The 23,471-nt window shown below is 43.4% G+C and overlaps 1 protein-coding gene across 1 annotated transcript; it reads right to left on the bottom strand.

Annotated features, from left to right (window-relative positions):
* Nucleotides 1-644: 644 nt before the first annotated feature.
* Nucleotides 645-21,045, bottom strand: LOC311144198 (uncharacterized protein). Its single transcript, XM_084180205.1, has 4 exons — nt 20,558-21,045; nt 3,583-3,698; nt 2,723-2,849; nt 645-2,234 (listed from the first exon to the last, which is right to left on the bottom strand). Exons 1-4 carry the CDS (start codon nt 20,841-20,843, stop codon nt 1,342-1,344), a joined length of 1,422 nt encoding a protein of 473 aa, XP_084036331.1. The 5' UTR covers nt 20,844-21,045; the 3' UTR covers nt 645-1,341.
* Nucleotides 21,046-23,471: the final 2,426 nt, after the last annotated feature.

Below are 23,471 nucleotides of genomic sequence, written 5' to 3'. Positions count from 1 at the left end.
TTTGGGGGGGGAATGGGTTATGGTACATTGCAAAATGTGACGTGCAACAGCCAGACCTGGCCTAGAGCGTGTTCTGACCCTGGAGTTGTAAATGTCATATTTACAGCATGTTTTATGGTAAAGCTGAGATAATAACACATGGTCTCAGTAAACAGGTAATAAATCAATACATTTAAAAGGGTTTAGCTGAAATTGTATTTTGTTCAAACTGTCGTTTGACATGTCTGGAGGAACACACACTCACTCTTATCCATAATAATCTCATCATGTAGACTAGCCTACTGTATCTGCGAGCTGTTGGCCAGAGCGCACGTGCCAAGACCAGAGTAGGCACATTTGCTATTGAATGCAACAGTTTGTGACAAAGCTATCGGTAGAGTTGAAAATGCAATGGAAACACATTGAACACATTTTATCCAGTACCTGAAAACTTAAACGAAAAAGTAAATTGTGTGCACTGTCATCAGGCACTGATTTGTATCCGCAAGAAGTCCGGAAACAGACCACTGGTTGGAAAATGCGCATTTTCTTTATGCAGATTTTATAATTTTGGCATGAAAATCACCAATTGGATGGAAACCTAGCTACTGACCCACAAAACGTCTTTGTAGATACATGAGTGTTGTTAGACAAAACAAGGAAAGTGAACTTCAAAACGTGATGTCGTTTTATTGGGATTTGCAGCTGTTGGTAAATAATGAATCTTCTGAAATAACTTACATCCTTTAAATAAACTTTCCTGCTGTCCGTATTGTTAAAAGGTGAGTTTACTGGGAGAACACATTTTCTCTTACAGTTCTTGCGAGTTATCTTCTTGCAATCACACTAATAATGTTATATTGTTACGTATAATTACAACCCTTTATAAAGCACAGCTTTTTTGAGAATTTTCATAGTAGGATATGATGCATTAGGCAATGCACTTTATAGTTCCTATGAATACTTTATGTGTGCTATATAAAGCCTTTATGAATTGTGGTTCATTTAAAGTGTGACCATTATGGTAACAACTTATATGGAATGACTGTTCCATTTTCAAAATACATTCAAATAGCTTTGTTTCATTGGGTTAAATATTCTCAATTGTATCATTTCAAAAGGCAATTAAATGGAAAAGAAATTGAAATGAGAGCATCGCAATGTTAGGCCACGTTTTTCACCTCTACCATTCTTGCGAAGTTCATCCATCAAAACATATCATCAGTGTGAAAATACAAAATAGCCTAATCTTTATGACTAATGTTCAAACTTAGATGTCAAACAGTGTCAAGGTTCTGGTCTAAAGCTTCTAAAAATGTTAGGCATAACCGTATTCATGGAGCTCTCAACTAGCGTCACACCTTACGGATTAGGGTGGTTTTTCTGTTGGTGTAACCTCAAATTTTGTTTCCCTGCAAATCTTTTACCACACTGCTCGCAGGCAAATGGCCGCTCTCCGGTATGTACGCTCTGGTGTGTTTTCAGATGGCCAGACTGGGTGAACCTCTTCCCACACTGGGCGCAGCTGTACGGTCTCTCTCCTGTGTGAACCCGCAGGTGTGTCTCCAGATTTCGCGACGATGTAAAACACTTGCTGCAGAAGGTGCAAATAAAACGCTTGCCGTCTCTGCTGTCGTACTTGGCTGCAGCGTGAAGTCCGGCGGCGGTCATTTGATATTGGCTAGAGCTCAAGTCTGCAGCCTTGTCAAGCAGCATTTCCCTGCGGTCCGGTTTCAGGTATTGCCCGTGCTGCATGGAAACCATTCCCAGCATACCCTGGTTGCTCCATGAAGAACACATATCCAGTTCCACGTCGTAAGGTAGAGAGCTGACCATGGAAACTTCTCTTTTCATTTCGAAATTCCCAGCGAGAGAATTTGGACTACTGTCTGGTTCAAAAGGAAACCGTTTCCCTGTCAGGTGAGTAGGGGGGATGTCGGTGTCTGTTTCTGAAGGGAAATCATAAACGGGTTCCACTGTCTCCATTTCATCACCCCCCCCCTGTGGACTGGAGGACCCAGACTCACTGGGTGTCTCATGCAGCGTGTAGTCAAGGCTCAGGGGGTTCCATCTTCCGGCCGTGAACTTAGAGCGCAAAAACTGGGGGGTCCTCTGAGAACTCTCGTTCCCCTGCTCGGATCGGTGGCCACTATCCTCTCCACTTCTGTCCCACTCCCTCGTAGTCATGTTGGAGGAGGTCATTCTGGATGTCCCTTCTTCACAGTCATTCACTTCGACATACAACGCCTCAGTACCTTAGGGAAGAGATTGGAGCAAATAGGGATGTCAATAAACACAGCGATGAACCTGTGTTTCCATTGTTTTGTAAGGGGAGAGGTAGGAGATGTGCCTGGCAACAGGGTGGGGGTACATATTGCCCTACACAAGCAATAATAATGTAGATGATAAAGATTTTTCCTATGTCTCAAAAACATTTTAAACAGGGTTGTAGTTCAGCCATCTGCAACTAATGTCTGGGAGATGCAGATGAACCAGTTTGGCCCAAAACGCTCACGACAAATGATTGTCAGCGTTGATGTGCGGAGCAATATTGCCAGTAATGGGGGAGCTTGTGTAGGCCTACACTTTGTTTTTTGTGTGACAATGTTAGGAGTGTGATTCAACTAAGTTCACTTTACCACATCGGGGAGAGAAAAGCAGTTGACATAATAACAGAGGTAGAATTTCCAATGTACATACAATTCCACCTGGCTAACAATTCATGTGTACACCTTTCACTTACCCTTCTCACTGAATAGCAGAACATCCTGTGTGTCATTACTATTATCCAAGTCCCCGCCCAGCTTCTCCTCCTTGATCAAGACTATGTCAGGTCCGCTCTTCTCCTCGTCAGGTAACTGCAAAACCACCTGATATGGTGAGAGAGCATATTTAATTGAAAATACAGGAACATGCAGGGTTTGCGGAATGAGTTGTAGAGGCAGCAGAATTGGGGACATGTACTGTAAGTCATGTTAAAAGACAAACTAGACATTAATAGTATAAAATGTTTGTATAGACCAGGGGTGTCAGACATACAGCATCTGGGTTCGATCTACACTGAAATGGCTCAAACCCAATAAAAACTGTGTAGACATGATAATAGTCACTTCACTCTGTCCAACTCGCTAACAATTACCGAAAGAAAAGTTAGGACATGGAGGATTGAAAATTCAGAAAATGATGGATAGAGGACTAGCACATTTTGAAGGTAAGGAAATATAGCACATTTTCAGTGTGTTCCTCCAGACCTTGGTGAAGACAGAATGCGGCCTGCGGGACAAAATGAGTTTGACACCCCTGGTATAGACATTGTGGTTTCACCAGTAGAGTCCATTACTTCCTAATGGAAAATGTCCCAAGACACTCAATGTAATGGAACCACCAAGTAATGGTTTTAGTTTGGATGTAGTGGAAACCATTAGATTGCGGTCTACTGGTCACTGATGTTTTTTAAAGATGGGCTCTCAACAGAAAAAACAGAATGCATTTGGGATAAATCAAGGATTTATCATCAATTAAACATGGATGGCAAAACAGAACATTAGAGAAAGCAATAAACCATCTCTAATAAAAGCTTAATGTAGACATTTTTTCTATTACCTCTTTATTTTCAGACTGTTGTGTGGCTTCCCGAACAGCTGTGATCTTTCCAGCTCCTCTTAGATTTTCATTTGACTGCTTGGTACAGGCAGCCCTTCCAGATGAAGAGGAACGTTCTAGGGACAAAGTGAGAAGTAGGCCTGATAACTAAGTAAGCTACAATATTGTAATGAAGACAGTATGTGCCATCAATGAATAACATATGATGGACAAGACCATCAAACACACACAACCAAAAGTATGTGGACACCTGCTCGTCTCATTCCGAAATCATCAGCATTAATATGGAGTTGGTCCCCCCCTTTGCTGCTATAACAGCCTCCACTCTTCTGGGAAGGCTTTTCACTAGATGTTGGAACATCTGAGTGTACAAAACATTAGGAACACCTTCTCTTTCATTTACATTTACATTTTGCAGACGCTCTTATCCAGAGCGACTTACAGTTAGTGAATACATATTATTATTATTATTTGATTTTTTTATACTGGCCCCCCGTGGGAATCGAACCCACAACCCTGGCGTTGCAAACGCCATGCTCTATCAACTGAGCTACATCCCTGCCGGCCATTCCCTCCCCTACCCTGGACGACGCCGGGCCAATTGTGCGCCACCCATGAGTCTCCCGGTCGCGGCCGGCTGCGACAGAGCCTGGATTCGAACCAGGATCTCTAGTGGCACAGTTAGCACTGCGATGCAGTGCCTTAGACCACTGCGCCACTCAGGAGTACTGAGTGACAGACTGACCAGGTGAATACAGGTGACGGCTATAATCCCTTATTGATGTCACATGTTAAATCCACTTTAGTGTAGATGAAGAGACAGGTTAAAGAAGGATATTAAAGCCTTGAGACAATTTAGAATGTGTGTCATTCTAAGTGTGTGGGCGGGCAACCGCAGGGTTCATGTGACACGTCTAGTGCAGTAGTGCCTAGGTAGAGGTAAGCTGCATGCGCGCTTAACACATGCTTTCATACTCTCAATTTACAGCTCGCTGCCGTTAGCCCTTGTAGTGAATTGCGGAGCAGCTTCATGCAAAGCCTTGCCGGTACAAAGCCTCTCCATGACCAAGACTGGCAGGAGAGTCAGGCCTCCTTGTGGCGGCACACGTTAACTGGTTGTCTTGAAACTCCAGGCTAACAGGCAGAGATGAGTCTGTACAGGCACACCTCTGTGTGGACACGCCCTGGCAGCCATCAACCACTGGCCCACTGCCTTGTGGGTTAGTCTGGTACGACAAAGGCTAGGTGAGCACACCCTGAGAGAAAAGCAGAGTAATGGCGGTGCCCGGTAGGCAGATGCAGACAGACTGGGGATCCGGGAGCCTACTTCAGCTGTGGAAGATGCTGGTCGTCCTGGGTTTCCCCCCTTGCCACTGGAATCCACCTTCCTACAGTGAAGTAGTGCTGTTGGGGATTGCGCACCCTCAGTGGCACTTTAAATAACCTCCTTTGCGCAGGTATCCACTTCTGACCTGGGTGAAGTCATCAACCGGAAACCAGACTAAAGCCTTGCAGAGTTGGAGTGTCTGGTGACAGGGGTAGGAGTGAATGCACCGGGAGCCCTTAATCAGACCCCTGCACGCCAGCGGCACAAGGCTATTATGGTCGCCAGCAGCTGGGACTTGAGTGGCAGCTGCTTTTGGCAGGCTACTGTGGGACTCAGCAGCCCTATTTAGGAGCCACACTGCTCACCCCAGCTGAGGAGAGGCCTAGAAAAGGTGGCCCAAAAATTGCCCACTCATTCATCCCTGGATAGGCTACTGCACCTATCGGGAGTTCCACTCAGCAGTCGAAAAATGCTAAAGAAAATAATTCCCCTGAAATTGGAGGAGACATGAAACATCAGAACTCTTTTGGACACTGATGACAATAACGATAGACCCTATCGGAGAACAACTCTGATTGCTGCAGAACTAAGACACTACAACATTGACATTGCTGCCCTGAGTGAGATCAGGTTCCTGGATGAAGGTTCCCTGAAAGAGGAGGGAGAAGGCTACACCTTCTTCTGGAAAGTTTACGCTCCGGGTGGACAACATCAGCACGGTGTGGGACTGGCAATTAAGAACAGCCTTTTACCCAGTCTCTCCGAAACACCTGTCGGCATAAGTGAAAGACTCATGTCTCCGTATCCCCCTAGCCACGATGCGCTACGCCACTCTTCTCAGTGCAATACACGACAATGTTACCATCTGAAAATGAGGCAAAGGACTGCTTCTACCAGTCACTAGATGAGGCCCTTCACCACATCCCCAGGAATGACAAGATATTTCTGCTGGGTGACTTCAATGCTAGGGTGGGACAGAACAACCGGATATAGAGCGGAGAGCTGGGTAGGCATGATGTTGGCCAAGTCAATGAGAACGGCATGAGACTGCTAACTCTATGTGCCGAGCATGATCTCATCATCACTAGCACCTTGCTCCAGCAGAAGAACAAATATAAAACACCCATGGATGCACCAAACACTGGCACCTGATCGACTAAGTCATAGTGAGACGTTCTGACACCAATGACGTCCTGCTAACATGTGCCATTAGGGGTGCAGAATGCTGGACAGATCATTGTATGACACTGGTTAAACTCCAGGTGAGAATATGTCACCCCTAACGCCTGCAGAAGTCCAGGAAGAGGAGTCTGCACTGTACCCGGCTTGAGAAAGCTGCAGTAGGGGACGAGGGAGATTGAGTTGAGAAGAAGCTCAGAGGAACCCATAGACCAGAAGTGGGCATCTATCAGCTCAGTGCTCTATCAGGCAGCGGCCCACTCCATTGGCTAGAGAGGTAGGAAACATAAGGACTGGTTCATTGAGAACTCGGACACCATCACAACCTTACTGGACAATATGCACAAAGCGCACAGGGATACTCTCAACAGCCCCACATCTGCTACCCTCCGCCAGCAATGGTGAGCATCACGCAAGGAAGTGCAAACAACCTTGCGTGCTCCACAAAAGGAATGGTGGACGAATAAAGCACAGGAAATCCAAATTTATGCCAACCAATACAACATGCACAATTTCTACAACTCAGCTAAAGCCATCTATGGCCATATAAATTGCTCCATCACCCCCCTGAAAACAGCTGATGTTCTGACTCTCTTGAAGGACCAAAACTAGATCCTGCGGAGGTGGGCTGACCATTTTGAAGCACTACTCAATCAGCGCTCTCCAACAGACCACTCCATCCTGGAAGAACTGCCTGCCTGTCCACCCATTCGAGACCTCAACCATTCGTCAACCTTCCTAGAGGTGTTATCAGCTATCCATTCCCTCAAGAACAACAAGACTCCTGGTGCTGACAGCCTCCCGGCAGAGCTACTGAAGAAGGGAGGTTACTTCTGCACCAGAACGCTCCACCAGTACATCACCGAGGTTTGGGACCGGGAGATTATCCCCCAACAGTGGCGGGATGCAAACATTGTCACCATCTATAAAGAACAAGGGTGACAAGTTCATCTGTGGCAACGGCCAGGGGATATCCCTTCTTGCTGTTGCTGGAAAGGTCCTGGCCAAGGTGATGCTACACAGGCCGGTGAATAACATCACATAGGAACTGCTGCTAGAGTCAAAATGCAGCTTCCGAAAGAACAGAAGCACGGTCGACATAATATTCACGGCAACTCCAGGAAAAGTGCCTTGAACAACATCAGGACCTTTTCATGGCCATTGTTGATCTCTCAATTGGGTGGAGGTCAGGGGAATGTGGAGGCCAGGTCATCTGATGCAGCACTCCATCACTCTCCTTCTTGGTAAAATAGCCCTTACACAGCCTGGAGGTGTGTTGGGTCATTGTCCAGTTGAAAAACAAATGATAGTCCCACTAAGCCCAAACCAGATGGGATGGCGTATCACTGCAGAATGCTGTGGAAGCCATGCTGGTTAAGTGTGCCTTGAATTTTTAAGAAATCACAGACAGTGTCACCAGCAAAGCACCCACACACCATAACACCTCCTCCTCCATGCTTTACAGTGGGAAATACACATGCAGAGATCATCCGTTCACCCACACTGCGTCTCACAAAGACACAGCGGTTCGAACAAAAATCTCAAATTTGGACTCCAGACCAAAGGACAAATTCCCACCGGTCTAATGTCCATTGCTCGTGTTTCTTCGCCCAAGCAAGTCTCTTCTTCTTATTGGTGTCCTTTAGTAGTGGATTCTTTGCAGCAATTCGACCATGAAGGCCTGATTCACACAGTCTCCTCTGAACAGTTGATGTTCAGAGTGTCTGTTACTTGAACTCTGTGAAGCATTTATTTGGGCTGCAATTTCTGAGGCTGGTAACTAATTAACTTATCCTCTGCAACAGAGGTAACTCTGGGTCTTCCATTCCTGTGGCGGTCCTCATGAGAGCCAGTTTCATCATAGCGCTTGATAGTTTTTGCGACTGCACTTGAAGAAACTTTCAAAGTTCTTGACATTTTCCAGATTGACTGACCTTCATGTCTTAAAGTAATGATGGACTGTCGTTTCTCTTTGCTTATTTGAGCTGTTCTTGCCATAATACGGACTTGGTCTTTTATCAAATAAGGCTATCTTCTGTATACCTTGTCACAACACAACTGATTGGCTCAAACGCATTAAGAAGTAAAGAAATTCCACAAATTAACTTTTAACAAGGCACACCTGTTAATTGAAATGCATTCCAGGTGACTACCTCATGAAGCTGGTTGAGAGAATGCCAAGAGTGTGCAAAGCTGTCATCAAGGCAAAGGTTGGCTATAAATAGATATATTTTTATTTGTTTAACACTTTTTGGGTTACTACATGATTCCATATGTGTTACTTCATAGTTTTGATGTCTTCACTATTATTCTACAATGTAAATTTTTTTTACAAATAAAGAAAAGGCCTTGAATGAGTTGGTGTGTCCAAACTTTTGACTGGTAGTGTACACACACACTCTGAACAAAAATATAAAGCAACATGCAACAATTTCAACGATTATACTGAGTCACAGTTCATATAAGGAAATCAGTCAATTGAAATACATTTATTAGGCCCTAATCTATGGATTTCATATGACTGGGCAGGGGTGCAGCCATGGGTGGGCCTGGGAGTGCATAAACCCACCCACTAGGGAGCTAGGCCCAGCCAATCAGAATTAGTTTTTCCCCATTAAAGGGCTGTATTACAGACAGCAATACTCCTCAGTTTCATCAGCTGTCCGGGTGGCTGGTCTCAAGACGATCCCGCAGGTGAAGAAGCCGGATGTGGAGGTCCTGGGCTGGCGTGGTTACACGTGGTCTGCGGTTGTGAGGCCGGTTGGACATACTGCCAAATTCTCTAAAAAAACGGATGCGGCTTATGGTAGAGAAATTAACAATAAATTCTCTGGCAACAAATCTGGTGAACATTCCTGGTCAACATTCTGTTGTGTGACAAAACTTCACATTTTAGAGTGGTCTTTTATTGTCCCCAGCACAAGGTGTACCTGTGTAATGATCATGCTGTTTAATCAGCTTCTTGATATGCCATACCTGTCAGGTGGATGGATTATCTTGGCAAAGGAGAAATGCTCACAAACAGGGATGTAAACACATTTGTGCACAACATTTGAGAGAAATAAGCTTTTTGTGCAGGACTTTTAGTTATCAAAATCCTCAACTTAATTGAGAGAACAACAGTAGGCCTATAGCTTATTGGCACCAGCGGAGAGCATCGGCCATATCCCCGGTGAGTGCGCACTTCACATATTCACTCTTTATCATTGTTGGGTCAGTGCCACTTAAAAGCTTGTTTTTGGACAATTTCCTCCTCCAGTTTAGATGACGTCATATTCTATTTGTCTCTCCCCTTTTCATAGGCCTATTATATGGACAACGTCGTTTCTATTAATCTGTTTGTCAGTGCAGGCAGAGTAGGCTACCCTGTAATTTGTCATACTAAAAAAGATTCTGCTAATGTCTCCAGTCATATAAAGTGTAGTAGAATTGCATGAAATGTCTGGGAATACAGATATGCATCTGTTGGTCACAGATACCTTAAAAAAGTAGGGGCTTGGATCAGAAAACCAGTTAGTATCTGGTGTGACCACCATTTGCCTCATGCAGTGCGACACATCTCCTTCGCATAGAGTTGATCAGGCTGTCAATTGTGGCCTGTGGAATGATGTCCCACTCCTCTGTGTGAAGTTGCTGGATATTGGCGGGAACTGGAACACACTGTTGTACACGTCGATCTAGAGCATCTCAAACATGCTCAATGGGTGACATGTCTGGTGAGTATGCAGGCCATTGAAGAACTGGAACATTTTCAGCTTCCAGGAATTGTGTACAGATCCTTGCGACACGGGGCCGTGCATTATAATGCTGAAACACGAGGTGATGGTGGCGGATGAATGGCACGACAATGGGCCTCAGGATCTCGTCATGGTATCTGCGCATTCAAATTGCCATCGATAAAAAGCAATTGTGTTCGTTGTTCGCAGCTTACGCCTGCCCATACCATAACCTCACTGCTACCATGAGGCACTCTGTTCACAACATTGACATCAGCAAACCGCTCGTCCACACGACGCCATACATGTGGTCTGCGGTTGTGAGGTCGGTTGGACGTACTACCAAATTCTCTAAATTGACGTTGGAGGCAGTTTATGGTAGAGAAATTAACATAAAATTATCTGACAACAGCTCTGGTGGACATTCCTGCAGTCAGCACGGCAATTGCTAGCTCCCTCAAAACTTGAGACATCTGTGGCATTGTGTTGTGTGACAAAACTGCACATTTTAGACTGGCCTTTTGTCCCCAGCACAAGGTGAATCTGTGTAATGATCATGTGGTTTAATCAGCTTCTTGATATGCCACACTTGTCAGGTGGAAGGATTATCTTGGCAAAGCTTTTTGTGCATATGGAAAGATGTTGGGATCTTATTTCAGCTCATGAAACCAACACTTTAATGTTGCGTTTATATTTTTGTTCAGCATACATTTTGGAACATTCGCGGGTAGCCTACTGCCATGTGCGCTTATAATGTGAATAAATAGTTTATCAACATTAAGTTAAAACGTTCTAATCTGTTGCATTAGCCTAGTTGTATGAATTTTGGATCTAACGTCTCAGAGTCGATCAAAACTATCATGGCAACCCTGCTGTCTGTGTGGGAGGAGGGTGGTGTGTGGTACCCTTTCAGTTGTTGATTGATGGTCCTGTATGGCTCAGATGGTAGAGCATGGTGCTGGCAATGCCAGGATTATAGGTCTCGATTCCCAGGCTACCCATTCGTTAAAATTGTATGCACACAAAGTTTTCGTTATGAAAATGTGACTTTTAATATACCGGATATTTGAGAAATGACATAAAATGACAATTAAAGTTATGGTTAAATAGTTTCAAAATGCTGACTGCCTCCGCTCAGATTGCAAGGTGGGTGATGTGTGCAGTGCGCAACAGGCACTGGCCATTCTCTCTGTTCATGACCATTTGATCTGAACGAACCATGCCTCGAGTATGTCAACAGAATCAAGCCTTTAGACATTAATGTTAAATATCCTACATTATAATTGTCAAACATGACTGCCGTTTAGCCTATATTTATGTAATTAAAATTCACATTAAAGTTTAGCTACATTTTCTGGCGCCTCCCTCATGTCAGTATCGGTGTGGACATGAGGTTGTAGCCAAAATGCATAACAACCTAGGATACAGTTTTACATGTAGTCTAATTATTAATGTACATTAATGCAAAATATGATTCAAATATTCACCTTTTTAGAGACACTTTTTTATGTGAATTTTTTGCCTCATTTGACAGCCCCATTTATCAATTTCAGTAGTAGGCTACTCTTCTTAGCCTTTTAAATCATTGTGAATGACACTATGGTACTATGATTAGACCCATGTTGTCGCATATATACAGCTCTGGAAAAAATTAAGCGACCACTGCAAATTGTTCTTAAATCAGCATCTCTACATGTATGACAGCCATTCCATTCCAGTGTCTGTTAAATTCCAACACAGGCACACCTCATTCTACTGAATTACAGTCGTATGAAAAAGTTTGGGCACCCCTCTGAGGCTGCATAATAATTTACTCTGTCGTCACAGAAAATGATCACAGTGGCATGCCATTCATTTTCTAATAAAAGCTGAGTACTGGGGTATTGTCCAGACAAAGATTTTTAGTATAGCAATATTAAGTTGTATGAAATTTAATCAGATGTGAAAAATAGGGTATGCAGAAATTTGGGCACCCTTGTCATTCTGTTGATTTGAATACCTGTAACTACTTAGCACTGATTAATTGGAACACACAATTGGTTTGGTGAGCTCATTAATCCTTGAACTTCATAGACAAGTGCATCCAATCATGAGAAAAGGTATTTAAGTTGGCCAATTGCAAGTTGTTGTTCTCTTTGACTCTCCTCTGAAGAGTGGCAACATGGGGGCCTCAAAACAACTCTCAAATGACCTGAAAACAAAGATTGTTCAACATGATGGTTTAGGGGAAGGCTACAAAAAGCTAACGCAGAGATGAAAGCTGTCAGTGTCCACTGTGAGGAACATAGTGAGGAAATGGAAGACCACAGGCACAGTTCTTGTTAAGGCCAGAAGTGGCAGGCCAAGTAAAATATCAGAGAGGCAAAGGCAAAGGATGATGAGAACGGTCAAAAAACAGCCCACAGACCACCTCTAAAGACCTACAACATCATCTTGCTGCAGATGGTGTCACTGTGCATCGTTCAACAATTCAGCGCACTTTGCACAAGGAGAAGCTGTACGGGAGAGTGATGCGGAAGAAGCCCTTTCTGCAAACACGCCACAAACAGAGTCGCTTGAGGTATGCAAACGCACATTTGGACAAGCCAGCTTCATTTTAGAATAAGGTGCAGTGGACTGATGAAACAAAGATTGAGTTATTTGGTCATAACAAGGGGCGTTATGCATGGCGGCAAAAGAACACAGCGTTCCAAGAAAAACACTTGCTACCCACAGTAAAATTTGGTGGGGGTTCCATCATGCTGTGGGGCCAGTGCCGGTACTGGGAATATTGTTAAAGTTGAGGGTCACATGTATTCCACTCAATATCAGCAGATTCTTGGGAATAATGTTGAAGAATCAGTCACAAAGTTGAAGTTACGCCGGGGCTGGATATTTCAACAAGACAACGACCCAAAACACTGCTCAAAATCTACCCGGGCATTTATGCAGAGGAACAAGTACAATGTTTTGGAATGGCCATCCCAGTCCCCAGACCTGAATATCATTGAGAATCTATGGGATGATTTGAAGCGGGCTGTCCATGCGCGGCAACGATTACATTTACATTTTACATTTTAGTCATTTAGCAGACGCTCTTATCCAGAGCGACTTACAGTTAGCACATACATTATTTTATCGAACCCACAACCCTGGCGTTGCAAACGCCATGCTCTACCAACTGAGCTACATCCCCTGCCAGCCATTCCCTCCCCTACCCTGGACGACGCTGGGCCAATTGTGCGCCGCCCCATGGGTCTCCCGGTCGCGGCCGGCTACGACAGAGCCTGGATTCGAACCAGGATCTCTAGTGGCACAGCTAGCACTGCGATGCAGTGCCTTAGACCACTGCGCCACTCGGGAGAGCAACCACAAACCTAACTGAAGTGGAGATGTTTTGTAAGGAGGAATGGTCCAAAATACCTTCATCCAGACACTCATTAGAGGCTATAGGAAGCGTCTAGAGGCTGTTATTTTAGCAAAAGGAGGCTCTACTAAATATTGATGTGATTTTTCTGTTGGGGTGCCCAAATGTATGCACCTGTCTAATTTCGTTTGGTTGCATATTGCACTTTCTGTTAATCCAATAAACCTCATTTCACTACTGAAATATTACTGTGTCCTTCAGTTATTTGATAGATCAAAATGAAACTGCTGATCCAAAACCCAATTATTTATAAATGGAAATCATGGAAATTGTCAGGGGTGCCCAAACTTTTTCATACGACTGTAGGTACTGATTAGGTGATCACCTGAACCAAATCTTTATTTAACAAGGAAAAGTATAAAAACCACTGCTGTGGTCATCACTATACGCTTGCAATAGGACAAGCTGGATGGCAAAAAGTGCTAATAGTACCTCAAAAGTAATAATAAATCAAAAAACAACTATTGACCATGCCAAAAGAGTTGAAAAGGAAAGTTTTGAGTGAGGAAAAGAAGGGTTAAATTCTGGCTTTACTGGCAGAGGGATACAGTGAGCGTCAGGTTGCTTCCATCCTTAAAATGTAAAATACGGCAGTTCATAAGAACAAGGTCAAGCAGCAGACATTGGGGACAACAAAGCTACAGACCGGCAGAGGGCGAAAATGACTCTCTACTGACCGGAATGACCGGCAACTCATTCGAATGTCACTCAACAACCGTAGGATGACATCAAGTGACCTACAAAAAGAATGGCAAATGGCAGCTGGGGTGAAGTGCATGGCGAGGACGGTTCGAAACAGGCTCCTAGGGACAGGGCTGAAGTCGTGCAAAGCTAGAAAAAAGCCCTTCATCAATGAGAAGCAAAGAAGAGCCAGGCTGAGGTTTGCAAAATACCATAAGGATTGGACCGTAGATGACTGGAGTAAGGTCATCTTCTCTGATGAGTCCAATTTTCACCTTTGCCCAACACCTGGTCGTCTAATGGTTAGACGGAGACCTGGAGAGGCCTACAAGCCACAGTGTCTCGCATCCACTGTGAAATTTGGTGGAGGATCGGTGATAATCTGGGGGTGCTTCAGCAAGGCTGGAATCGGGCAGATTTGTCTTTGTGAAGGACGCATGAATCAAGCCACGTACAAGGTTGTCCTGGAAGAAAACGTTCTTCCTTTTGCTCTGACATTGTTCCCCAACTCTGAGGATTGGTTTTTCCAGCAGGACAATGCGCCATGCCACACAGCCAGGTCAATCAAGGTGTGGATGGAGGACCACCAGATCAAGACCCTGTCATGGCCAGCCCAATCTCCAGACCTGAACCCCATTGGAATGTGATCAAGAGGAAGATAGATGGTCACAAGCCATCAAACAAAGCCGAGCTGCTTGAATTTTTGCGCCAGGAGTGGCATAACGTCACCCAACATCAATGTGAAAGACTGGTGGAGAGCATGCCAAGACGCATGAAAGCTGTGATTGAAAATCAGGGTTATTCCACCAAATATTGATTTCTGAACTCTTCCTAAATTAAAACATTACTATTGTGTTGTTTAAAAATGAACATGAACTTATTTTCTTTGCATTATTCGAGGTCTGACAACACTGCATCTTTTTTTGTTATTTTGACCAGTTGTCATTGTCTGTAAATAAATGCTCTAAATGACAATATTTTTATTTGGAATTTGGGATAAATTTTGTCAGTAGTTCATAGAATAAAACAAAAATGTTATTTTTGCCCAAACACATACCTATAAATAGTAAAACCAGAAAAACTTTTAATTTTGCAGTGGTCTCTTAATTTTTTCCGCAGCTGTAAATAAATTATATATATATATATATATATATATATATATATATATATATATATATATATATATATATATATATATATATATATATATATATATATATACACACACACACACACAGTTGAAGTCAGACGTTTACATACACCTTAGCAAAATACATTTAAACTCAGTTTTTCACAATTCCTGACATTTAATCCTAGTAAACATTTCCTGTCTTAGTTAGGATCACCAATTTATTTTAAGAATGTGAAATGTCAGAATAATAGGTAGAGAGGATTATTTATTTCAGCTTTTATTTCTTTCATCACATTCCCAGTGGGTCAGAAGTTTACATACACTCAATTAGTATTTGGTAGCATTGCCTTTAAATTGTTTAACTTGGGTCAAACGTTTCGGGTAGCCTTCCACAAGCTTCCCACAATAAGTTGGGTGAATTTTGGCCCATTCCTCCTGACAGAGCTGGTGTAACTGGAGTCAGGTTTGTAGGCCTCCTTGCTCGCACACGCTTTTCAGTTCTGCCCACACATTTTCTATAGGATTGAGGTCAGGGCTTTGTGATGGCCACTCCAATACCTTGACTTTGTTGTCCTTAAGCCATTTTGCCACAACTTTGGAAGTATGCTTGGGGTCATTATCCATTTGGAAGACCCATTTGCGACCAAGCTTTAACTTCCTGACTGATGTCTTGAGTCCCCTGTAGCTCAGTTGGTAGAGCATGGCGCTTGCAACGCCAGGGTTGGGAGTTCGTTTCCCACGGGGGGCCAGTATGAAAAATGTATGCACCCACTAACTGTAAGTCGGTCTGGATAAGAATGTCTGCTAAAAGACTAAAATGTAAAATGTAGAGATGTTGCTTCAGTATATCCACATAATTTTCCTTCTTCATGATGCCATCTATTTTGTGAAGTGCACCAGTCCCTCCTGCAGCAAAGCACCCCCACAGCATGATGCTAACACATCCGTGCTTCACGGTTGGGATGGTGTTCTTCGGCTTGCAAGTCACCCCCTTTTCCTCCAAACATAACGATGGTCATTATGGACAAACAGTTATATTTTTGTTTCATCAGACCAGAGGACATTTCTCCAAAAAGTACGATCTTTGTCCCCACGTGCAGTTGCAAACCGTAGTCTTGCTTTTTTATGGCGGTTTTGGAGCAGTGGCTTCTTCCTTGCTGAGCGGACTTTCAGGTTATGTTGATGTAAGACTTGTTTTACTGTGGATATAGATACTTTTGTACTTGTTTCCTCCAGCATCTTCACAAGGTCCTTTGCTGTTCTTCTGGGATTGATATGCACTTTTCGCACCAAAGTATGTTCATCTCTAGGAAACTGAACGCGTCACCTTCCTGAGCGGTATGACGGCTGAATGGTCCCATGGTGTTTATATTTGCGTACAATTGTTTGTACAGATGAACGTGGTACCTTCAGGCGTTTGGAAATTGCTCCCAAGGATGAACCAGACTTGTGGAGGTCTACACATTTTTTTCTGAGGTCTTGGCTGATTTATTTTGATTTTCCCATGATGTCAAGCAAAGAGGCACTGGGTTTGAAGGTAGGCCTTGAAATACATCCACAGGTACACCTCCAATTGACTCAAATGATGTCAATTAGCCTATCAGAAGCTTTTAAAGCCATGACATCATTTTCTGGAATTTTCCAAGCTGTTTAAAGGCACAGTCAATTTAGGGTATGTAAACTTCTGACCCACTGGAATTGTGATACAGTGAATTATAAGTGAAATAATCTGTCTGTAAACAATTGTTGGAAAAATTACTTGTGTCATGCACAAAGTAGATGTCCTAACAGACTTGCCAAAACTATAGTTTGTTAAAAATTAATTTGTTGAGTGGTTGAAAAACGAGTTTTAATGACTCCAACCTAAGTGTATGTAAACTTCACACTTCAACTGTACACACACATACATATATATACACATACATACATACAGTGAGGGAAAAAAGTATTTGATCCCCTGCTGATTTTGTATGTTTGCCCACTGACAAAGAAATGATCAGTCTATAATTTTAATGGTAGGTTTATTTGAACAGTGAGACAGAATAACAAAAAAATCCAGAAAAACGCATGTCAAAAATGTTATAAATTGATTTGCATTTTAATGAGGGAAATAAGTATTTGACCCCCTCTCAATCAGAAAGATTTCTGGCTCCCAGGTGTCTTTTATACAGGTAACGAGCTGAGATTAGGAGCACACGCTTAAAAGGGAGTGCTCTAATCTCAGCTTGTTACCTGTATAAAAGACACCTGTCCACAGAAGCAATCAATCAATCAATCAGATTCCAAACTCTCCACCATGGCCAAGACCAAAATAGCTCTCCAAGGATGTCAGGGACAAGATTGTAGCCCTACACAAGGCTGGAATGGGCTATAAGACCATCGCCAAGCAGTTTGGTGAGAAGGTGACAACAGTTGGTGCGATTATTCACAAATGGAAGAAACACAAAAGAACTGTCAATCTCCCTCGGCCTGGCGCTCCATGCAAGATCTTACCTCGTGGAGTTGCAATGATCATGAGAACGGTGAGGAATCAGCCCTGAACTACACGGGAGGATCTTGTCAATGATCTCAAGGCAGCTGGGACCATAGTCACTACGAAAACAATTGGTAACACAATACGCCGTGAATTACTGAAATCCTGCAGTGCCCGCAAGGTCCCCCTGCTCAAGAAAGCACATATACAGGCCGGTCTGAAGTTTGCCAATGAACATCTGAATGATTCAGAGGAGAACTGGGTGAAAGTGTTGTGGTCAGATGAGACCAAAATCGAGCTCTTTGGCATCAACTCAACTCGCCGTGTTCGGAGGAGGAGGAAGGCTGCCTATGACCCCAAGAACACCATCCCCACCGTCAAACATGGAGGTGGAAACATTATGCTTTGGGGGTGTTTTTCTGCTAAGGGGACAGGACAACTTCACCGCATCAAAGGGACGATGGACGGGGCCATGTACTGTCAAATCTTGGGTGAGAACCTCCTTCCCTCAGCCAGGGCATTGAAAATGGGTCGTGGATGGGTATTCCAGCATGACAATGACCTAAAACACACGGCCCAGGCAACAAAGGAGTGGCTCAAGAAGAAGCACATTAAGGTCCTGGAGTGGCCTAGCAGTCTCCAGACCTTAATACCATAGAAAAACTGTGGAGGGAGCTGAAAGTTCGAGTTGCCAAACGTCAGCCTTGAAACCTTAATGACTTGGAGAAGATCTGCAAAGAGGAGTGGAACAAAATCCCTCCTGAGATGTGTGCAAACCTGGTGGCCAACTACAAGAAACGTCTTGGTTTTGCCACCAAGTACTAAGTCATGCTTTGCAGAGGGGTCAAATACTTATTTCCCTCATTAAATGCAAATCAATTTATAATATTTTTGACATGCGTTTTTCTGTCTCTCACTGTTCAAATAAACCTACCATTAAAATGATAGACTGATCATGTCTTTGTCAGTGGGCAAACGTACAAAATCAGCAGGGGATCAAATACTTTTTTCCCTCACTGTACATACACACACACACAGACACACACAGTGCCTTCGGAAAGTATTCAGACCACTTGACTTTTTTCAGATTTTGATAGGTTACAGCCTTATTCTAAAATTGATTCAATTGGGGGTTTTTCTCCACACCAATCTATACACAATACCCCATAATGACAAAGCAAAAACAGTTTAGAATTGTTTTGCTAATTTATAAAACCAAATATCACATTTACATAAGAGACCCTTTACTCAGTACTTTGTTGAAGCACCTTTGGCAGCAATTAGAGCATTGAGTCTTCTTGGGTATGACGCTATAAGCTTGCACACCTGTATTTGGGGAGTTTCTCCCATACTTCTCTGCAGATCCTCTCAAGCGCTGTCAGGTTGGATGAGGAGCGTTGCTGCACAGCTATTTTCAGGTCTCTCCAGAGATATTAGATTGGGTTCAAGTCCGGGGCTTTGGCTGGGCCACTCAACGACATTCAGAGACTTGTTCCGAAGCCACCCCTGCTGTGTGCTTAGGGTCGTCGTCCTGTTGAGGTCCTGAGCGCTCTGGAGCAGGTTTTCATCAAGGATCTCTCTGTACTTTGCGCCGTTCATCTTTCCCTCGATCCTGACTAGTCTCACAGTCCCTGCCGCTGAAAAACACCCCCATAGCATGATGCTGCCACCCCCATGCTTCACCGTAGGGATGGTGCCAGGTTTCCTCCAGATGTGACGCTTTGCATTCAGACCAGAGAATCTTGTTTCTCATGGTCTGAGAGTCTTTAGGTGCCTTTTGGCAAACTCCAAGTGGGCTGTCATGTGCCTTTTACTGAGGAGTGGCTTCTGTCTGGCCACTACCATAAAGGCCTGATTGGTGGAGTGCTGCAGAGATGGTTGTCCTTCTGGAAGGTTCTCCCATCTCCACAGAGGAACTTTAGAGCTCTGTCAGAGTGACCATCGGGTTCTTGGTCACCTCCCTGACCAAGGCCCTTCTCCCCCGATTGCTCAGTTTGGCCGGGCGGCCAGCTCTAGGAAGAGTCTTGGTGGTTCCAAACTTCTTCCATTTAAGAATAATGGAGGCCACTGTGTTCTTGGGGACCTTCAATGCTGCAGAAATGTTTTGGTACCCTTCCCCAGATCTGTGCCTCGACACGATCCTGTCTCGGAGCTCTACGTACAATTCCCTCACCCTCATGGCTTGGTTTTTACTCTGACATGCACTGTCAACTGTGGGACCTTATATAGACAGGTGTGTGCCTTTCCAAATCATGTCCAATCAATTGAATTTACCACAGGTGGACTCCAATCAAGTTGTAGAAACATATCAAGGATGATCAATGGAAACAGGATGCACCTGAGCTCAATTTCGAGTCTCATAGCAAAGGGTCTGAATACTTATGTAAATAAGGTATTTATTTTATTTTATACATTTGCAAACATTTTAAAAACCTGTTTTTGCTTTGTCATTATTGTTTATTTGTGTGTAGATTGATGAGGAAATATTTCAATTTTAGAATAAGGCTGTAACGTAACAAAATGTGGGAAAAGGGAAGGGGTCTGAATACTTTCCGAATGCACTGATATATATATATAAATAAATTGGGACAGTTTAAATTGCGCTTCAGAACGATTCTGGGCCAGTGATGAAAAAAGTTAGTCTCGAGCGATTTATATACCCCTGTTGAAAATGCTTTTATTTTAGAGCAATGTGACTTGTATTAACACTATTTCAATGGTTAACATTTTACGAGGATGTTTTCTGTGGAAAAAAACATACATTTGACCATTCACTATCAATCACTTCTATGGTTCAGATTAAATAATTTGGTGTGATGAACCAATAAAGGGAGAAATGCAGAGAACAAGGTAAAGCAAGTTTACCAGTTGTATTTAGATTGTTATTATGGAGACACCTATTGGATAAATGTGGCAACTCCTCTTTAGTTGCGAAAAACATTTTTGGGGTTAGTTTTCAGGCCTTGCGGGCAGGTTTTGAGTCCTCATTGTTTAAACAATTTCAGCTACAGCTGGCAACCCTGAGACACACACACGCGCGCTTACTTACACACACACTTACCAGCATTGATGGAATCAATGTTATCTTGCTGGTTTGTTTCAGCCATATTCCCTCTCTGCCCACGCGCAATGATGGTCTCGATCAACTCGAGTTTCCTTCTCAATGCCTCATTCTCTTTGTGGCTTCGAGATATTTCCAATTGTAAAAGAGCATAACTGTCATCTACGAGCTCGCAGATTTCTGCCACTGCCGCTTTGGTCAATGAATCCATGATGGACGACAGTTGTGTCTGAAAACCTCTGTAGTTGGTCATTGTGTTCGGTAGAATTTGACGCACAGCTCGCATCTTCTCCAGTGACCATAGGTCTTCTCCCGTGGAAATATGGTGTAAACGGCCTCTTCGAATTAAATCAAAAACGCAGATTTTGTTATCTGTGAATTTATCAAGTGAGCCTGTACGGTGGTCCCAGAGAATTGAGCTAGCTTATCTCTGAACCGCAACAAATAAAATAAATGTTCCGGTTTTTGTTTTCTTCTTCTTCTTCTTCTTCTGTGGTTTTGTTGACGTTCAGGAACTTTCAAAATAAAAGCCCTCATCCATAAAATTCGCCAGCCAGAGAGGATAAGCATTGAAGAGCACCGGTGTTATTATTTTAATTGCAACAAAACATATCAATACAAAAATGCATTATTAGATGGACCCCTGTCCAACAGCCAGCGATATAAAGGGTAAAATACCATATAATAAATCATATTTTAGTAGGCCACATTCCAATATTAAATATAGCTGCAAGCGGCAAAGAACGTGGTTCACAGGATGACGGAAACCCAGTTAGCAATAAGCACTCGGGAGGCCGGTGTCCCTCCAGAGTGGTCGAGCGCCGTGCGACAGCTTTTTTGCCCGTTGGCCTCATTCACCGGGCGCCCGCTATAGGCCGCTTTCTCAAGCGGCAGCCGTGCTCCGCTGTTCACGTGCCTTTTCCTCAGCTCCGCTGTTCACGTGCCTTTTCCTCAGCTCCGCTGTTCACGTGCCTTTTCCTCACACAGTCCACCCGCCATTAATCCTAACACTACAGCTGCCAGTTGGAGACGAGACACTTTTTTTCAGGGTGAAGCCACCGGCTTTCCTACTCCCTTATTGATTTTTATTATTTAAGATACATTGGGTGCCATTTGAAAAACATTTGTGGAATAGTACTGTAAATGATTATGTATGTGCTAAATCTATCCTATAACGAGGGCCAGTCCTGGTCACCTGGATCCACTGGTGATGACAAATCAAATCCAAATCCAGTCAAATCAAATGTTATTGTCATGTACTTGCAGGCTTCTCACACAGTGCGACAAAAGTGACATAGTAATCAAATAAGTAACATAGGAAAGCAATCAAATAAGTGACATTGTAAATATATAACAAACTAATAAAAAGAGGCATGCAGATAAAATAAAATAATATATCAATTAAAATAAGATTGTAAACAATTGCCTATAGGGATATAGCATGGATATTGTTCGCCCATGGGCATATTGAGTGGAATAAGGTACAGCGCAGTAGCAGCATAGAATTATATGAAAGTATATCCATTAGTAGTGCAGTAAGGTGACATAACTATTGCATTGGTCCGGTAGACAAAGGTAGTTTCAGTGTGTACAGAATATAAATAAATGGTAAGCGTGTGGTAGGATGCCGTAGTCAGCCCAGGGTTGAGCTGTTGTAACAGTCTTGTGGCTTGCGGGTTGAGGCTGGCTTTGAGACAGGTGGTCCGAGACTTGATGTTGACCCTGAATGCAGCGGATCCCTCTCCCCCGTGCGACATCGCCTCCCACCTTCACAATCAGAGGCCCCTTTCAGGGAATGGGTGACCTAAATCTGCATGTCGGAGTGAACAGCTGTGTTTGAGAGGCGCTCCGGCAACTTTTTATGAAACAACCTAACTTGACCTACTTTACTGCCCTTTTTGCACCATAAGTCTCTTTTTAATACAATATTATAACTTTTTATGTCAACATGTAGGATAATAAGCGACTAAAGGATAAGAAATCCTCATCGAAGGCCTCCTCCCTACCGCACAACGAGACAGCCATGGCAGAAGGCACATGTAATAATGTGACACTTTCAGAACTTACCCTGGCTCTGGGAGAATTACGTGTTGCTATAGCTGAGGATTTCAAGGCTGTGATTGGTGAACTGGATGCCAAAATCGTGAGCACTAACAGAACGGTTGCTTCGCAGGGCCAGAGTATTGTGGATCTTGAGAAGGCTGCTGAATTCAACACTGGTAGGATTGACGAGTTAGAGAAGCTAAGGACATCTTTGCAGGAGAGTGTGCAGAGGCTTTCCGTGAAAGTGGTCGACTTAGAGGGCAGGTCCAGATGTCATAGCCTTCTTATTATTGGTCTAGCAAGGGGGTGGAGGCTGGATCTCGCCCCACCAACTTCTTGCCTGTTTGATTGGCTTGCCAGGTCTGATCATTGACACTTTTGAATTGATGTCCTTATATTCCCCCATTTTTGTTTTATTTTGATAGTTATTTGTTTATCAATTATTACAAAAAAAAAAAAAACATTCTATATCTCGGTTGAATGTATACAGTACCAGTCAAAAGTTTGGACACACCTACTCATTCCAGGGTTTTTCTTTATTTTTACTATTTTCTACATTGTAGAATAATAGTGAAGACATCAAAACTATGAAGTAACACAAGTCCCCTGTAGCTCAGTTGGTAGATCATGGTGCTTGCAACGCCAGGGTTGTGGGTTCGTTTCCCATGGGGGGCCAGTATAAAATGTATGCACTCACTAACTGTAAGTCGCTCTGGATAAGAGAGTCTGCTAAATGACAAAAAATGTTTTTTTTTAAAAATATGGAAACACGTAGTAACCAAAAAAGTGTTGTGGTCAGCAGTGGAGTGGAGTGGTAAGTTGATGAGTGGTCAGTAGTTGTGTTGTCAGAAGTTATGTGGTTGTGATCAGC

This window comes from Coregonus lavaretus (assembly GCF_964263955.1).
Source record: "Coregonus lavaretus genome assembly, chromosome: 17".
NCBI lineage: Eukaryota > Metazoa > Chordata > Actinopteri > Salmoniformes > Salmonidae > Coregonus > Coregonus lavaretus.
This window is presented reverse-complemented; position numbering and strand designations above follow the sequence as displayed.